This window comes from Dermacentor silvarum, chromosome 8 (genome assembly GCF_013339745.2).
Source record: "Dermacentor silvarum isolate Dsil-2018 chromosome 8, BIME_Dsil_1.4, whole genome shotgun sequence".
Taxonomy (NCBI): domain Eukaryota; kingdom Metazoa; phylum Arthropoda; class Arachnida; order Ixodida; family Ixodidae; genus Dermacentor; species Dermacentor silvarum.
The window spans coordinates 91,103,786-91,108,289 of NC_051161.1; the positions used below are offsets into that span (position 1 = coordinate 91,103,786).

At 52.6% G+C, this 4,504-nt stretch overlaps 1 protein-coding gene across 1 annotated transcript; it reads right to left on the minus strand.

Annotated features, from left to right (window-relative positions):
* Positions 1 to 948: 948 nt before the first annotated feature.
* LOC119462275 (solute carrier family 22 member 7) lies at positions 949 to 3,052 on the minus strand. The gene has a single exon (XM_037723618.2). The coding sequence runs from the start codon at positions 2,895 to 2,897 to the stop codon at positions 1,122 to 1,124; it is 1,776 nt and encodes a 591-aa protein (XP_037579546.1). The 5' UTR covers positions 2,898 to 3,052; the 3' UTR covers positions 949 to 1,121.
* Positions 3,053 to 4,504: the final 1,452 nt, after the last annotated feature.

The window sequence follows — 4,504 nt, forward strand, 5'->3', positions numbered from 1 at the left end:
TGTGCTCCCATTCACTCATTCTCGATACGTCGGCGATAGAGTGGGCGTAAGTTTTCCTGCCATTTGGGACAGATGTGTATAGATAACGTGCCCGAAACAGTAATTACTAAGACAGGAAGCGGCGCTACTCCCACTGTCATTGTTTAACGAATGGTACTCACTCTTGCCGAAGTTCTGGGGATGAAGCCCTTTCTTTGAAGGTTAGCGATACAAGGCTGGCGGATGAGCAAATTTCTGTATCCTCGAGGAAAGCCGTACATCACGAAGTGCCGGTAACACGTTCGGACAGTTGCAGCAGCGGTCCGCGAACTTGGCCACACATATTCATTCTATTCCTTGACATACCAGTCACTATTTTTGCTGCCAACTACTGCACACTTCTTCAATCCACACGATTCAATCTAGCATGATTGGAGCACAGTGTGTTAGCGAAAACTCAGTTGCATTTCCGACAGCTCATCGCACAGAAGCAAGGTAGGAGCGGTAATGGTTTCGTAATCGTTCGCGATCGCTGAGGGGAGGTATGGCGCGCCGCCGTGAGCGCCATCTCGTTTCTCGAAAACAAACTGCTCCGCTAAAAGGGTCAATACGAAAAGAAAAAAAAAAGAAAGTGACGCGTTAAATGCAGTGTACTGTGTTGAAATTAGATGCAGAGAGATCTTTCACTGTTCCTGAAGCAACAAGGTCAAAAACGAAGTCAAGACAAGTAATACTGCTTGTGCCCTCGCTGCATTCGCTTCTCAATTTCATCTAGAAAGGATGCGAAGTGCTAAAAGGCGTGCATCGTCTGTATGTCACACTACAATAAAACGTAACCGAACTCGCGTATTGAAATGTGTGAACTCCGCCATATACATGCCGGGAACTTGGTTTGCAGCACGCAGTCCCCCACAATACAGCCTTAAAAGCAAATAACTTGGAGCTTGATGTTAGCTCGACAGCAACAATAAATCAATAAATCTGGTAAAATCGCCAGTTTTCCTCATAGGGCAAACAAAACATTTTGAACAACATGAAACGGCATGTTTCAACGCATTATATTGAACATTTAAGGCAAATAAAGTAAGCAATAAAAAACATGCTAGAGGACAGCACAGTCGGGATAGTAGCCGATGCGTCGTCTATTCGCCACTGATTGACCTCGACGTTTCTCCTAGGCGCAAGGAGTACTGTTCTGGCAAGGATAGGCTCCTCGAGCGTGACTGGGCGCTGCGCCACTTGACAGGCTCCTTGGGCAGTGGCACCAGGGAGTCGAACAGGGTGCGCCTCAGCTCGCCGGCGGATTGAACGCTGGACCTGCTGTGAGCACTCGAGCAGGCCTGGCTCCTCCAGTCCACTTCACTCGGCAGGAACTCTACGCCGACTGCAAAGGTCGCCATCAGCACGGCCGTCACGGAGAGCTGCAGGTCGGTGCTCAGCCCGCTGATCAAGGAAAGGCCTATATTGCCCATGACTCTGCCGAGGAGGAAACAGGCGAGGCCTGTGCCGACGGCCCTGCAGTGCGCCACGACTGGATACGACCTGATGGCCAGGGCGAAGAAGAACGTGAAGGCCACGTTGCCCGCCACGCGCAAGTTGAGCAGGAGAGCGTCGCGAAGCAACGATTCCTCGTCGCCTCCATCGGTAGCCAACAGGAGCGCCGACATCCCGCTGAACGCGAACGCCGAGACGAGCACGACGCGCCTGAAGCCATATCGAAGCACACTAGGGACGGCCAGGACGCAAGCGACGCCAGACAGGAGGTGACTCAGCAAGTTGGCGATGTCGCTGGCGTGGACGACGTCGCTCGATACGCACGTGCCATACGAGTAGCCCAGAGCCGTCCACATGCACGCCAGCAGAGTAGTGCGCGCCCTGTATCTGTCGCTGCACGCACCGCGGTATTCGGCTCTTTCCCGAGGATGCTGGCCGATGATCCACTGCTCGTACTGCCCGAGCAAGTCGTCTCTCGCGTCCAGAGGCACGTGATTCAAGGCGGCCGCGCGCAACACGACTCGCTCGGCTTCCTTCGGGTCGCCGATCTCCATCAGCCAGGCCGGCGACTCGTCCACGGTGTAGTATATGGCGACCAGGAGGCACGCGGGCGCCATCAGCACGAGCTGCACCGCTGCCCAGCCGGCCTTGAAGAAACGCGTGACGAACAGCGCGACAGGCGACGCGACCACCAGCAGCGCTGCGCTCGCCACGCTGTACGCCGGCATCTTCTGCATGGGCGTCACTTCGTACACGAGAGCGACCAGCGGCGGCACCAGGGCGCTGATGGCCGCCGACAAGATGGAGCGCACGGCCACGAACGAGTGAAAGGTGTTGGGGATGCTGCTCGCGACGCCCGCTATGAGCACCACCGGCACGGTGATGAACACGATGATCCGGCGACCGATGCAGTCTCCCAACGCGCCCGCCAAGGGCAGTGAGGCCATGCAGGCGGCCGAGTGTACGAGCCACGCGACTGCGATCAGCCAGCGCTGATCGCACACCAGGTTCCACTGGCTCACGATGTTGTTGCCGTGCGCGCTAAGATCGAACTCCCACGACGTGCAGCGCACGATGCGAGCCGCGCTCCCGGCGCCAGGCGGGTCGCGAACGGTGCAGTGACTGTGCTTTCCACGCTCGTCCACGGGGATGGCGAGCTCTTTCCATTCGGCCACGCTGAGGTTCTCGAAGAGGGCCGGCCGCCTGCACCAGTGGTCCATGACAGTCGCCGTCAGCTTGAAGCTGTTCGAGTGTAGCGCGAAGGTGCCCGCCGCGAGGGACAGCGTCATTATGATGTGGAACTGGAAGGCGCCCGTTCCGAAGGGAGGCTTTTCTTCGTACCGGTCGGATAGCACGACGGTCTTCTTCGGTGCTGACGCTGGCGGTGCTGAAATGGAAGGCCGACCTTCCTTCGACGCAGGCATCGCATTCGAAGAGATCTTCTTCTTCTGATGATGATGAGGATGATGGTGATGATCCTGCACAGCTTTTCATATTTCCTCCTCCACTTCTTACGAAAATGTAGCGTGATTACAACACTGAGCAATTATGGCTTGGGTGGATAACGAGTTGATGCAAAGTTGGCGTTGGTTTCTTTTTTCCGTTACCTAATTTCCTGGTTTTGTCCTTGACAGCAAGAAGCTACAAAAAATATGCTCATGAAACACAGATGCAGTAATTGATGTGTAAAAGATGTCTTTGACGGCTAATTCAAAATTCGAGTAGCTGTCTTGATTAATACATTTTTTAGCCATGGACGTCTAGGGGTACTTCAGTAAGCCCTGCTAACGTTACATTAAAAGTTCACTAATGGACACCATGCCAAAAAATTGAGGACTTTTTTTTTTTTTGCAGCGTTTACAGTAACACGAGGAGTGTCCACAGTTATAATTTATTATTAAATGAGGCGTGGGCATCAGAAAAAAAAAGTTTATATTGGCAAATGATGGTGCACATCTGGGTGGTTCTTCCAGATGTGAACGATCGTCTCATTAGGAAGTAGCTGTAGCATTGTACGAGTGGTGGGGCCTGACAGGTAAGCTAGCGCATTTTGCTTAGACCAATCAATGGAATATGCCTCTAACAATTATACTTGAAATAAAAAAAGATCTGTTTTGTATACCGATGTTATGCTGATATGCATGTATTGACTCGAACAAGGATGTCACCTCTGCCTGAAGCACATAAATGTTGACAAAATGTTGCTCTGCGGGGTCTCCTGAGAATTGAAATAGTTTCTAGCTGGGAAACATTGTCAGTGATGCTGTGGTTTATACAGCAACGACGTCCTGGTTTGGATGTGGCAGATAAGCACGACACCAAAATACAAAACACAATGCTGTGCTACAATGACTCCCTAATAAAAAATCGATTATTAACAGCGAAGCTGTTTAAGCTGGAGGTAGTTCGGTGGTGCACGCAGAGAAACTCCTCCGCTTGGCGATGACGTCACTGGCGTCGCCTAGCAACAGAGCGCCACCTCCTCGCCGCCACCGCCGCCCCGGCCACAGCGCCACCTCGCGACGGCTTGCCTAACCACCTGCAGCAGTGCTATAGAGAACTAGAATATTCTAGTACACTGTAGCAGCGCCGCTCGTTCTTCCGCCGTAGCTCTGCCTATAGCTTCTCCCCCCAGCAGCGCGGGGCGAAGCTAGGCAATGACGTCACTCCAGAGTATATTGACCCTTTTCGCGGAGCAGTTTGTTCTTGAGAATCCTAGATGACGCTTTCGGCGGCGCGCCATACGTTGCCTCAGCGAAAGCGCATGAATACGAAAGTGTTACGATGCTTACGGGCGCTGGCAACGCCGCTCCAGTAGTAAACGAGACAGTCATACCCTGCAGAAGACACCAGGTTTATTCACACTCGTGAATATAAAAAAAAAGTCAAGGGGAGAGGGAAAGTGTGATAGAAATCAAAAGAACGACTGCGCACATGCGCACTAGAGGGAATAGCTTGGTCGTCAAGTTAATGGGTTACAACATTACATCATCCTTAGTAGCCAAAACGCACAACAGGTTTCTTTGATCGC

Coding starts and splice junctions, on each gene's coding strand:
- LOC119462275 (XM_037723618.2), bottom strand. CDS start 2,897: ATGCCTGCGTCGAAGGAAGGTCGGCCTTCCATTTCAGCACCGCCAGCG.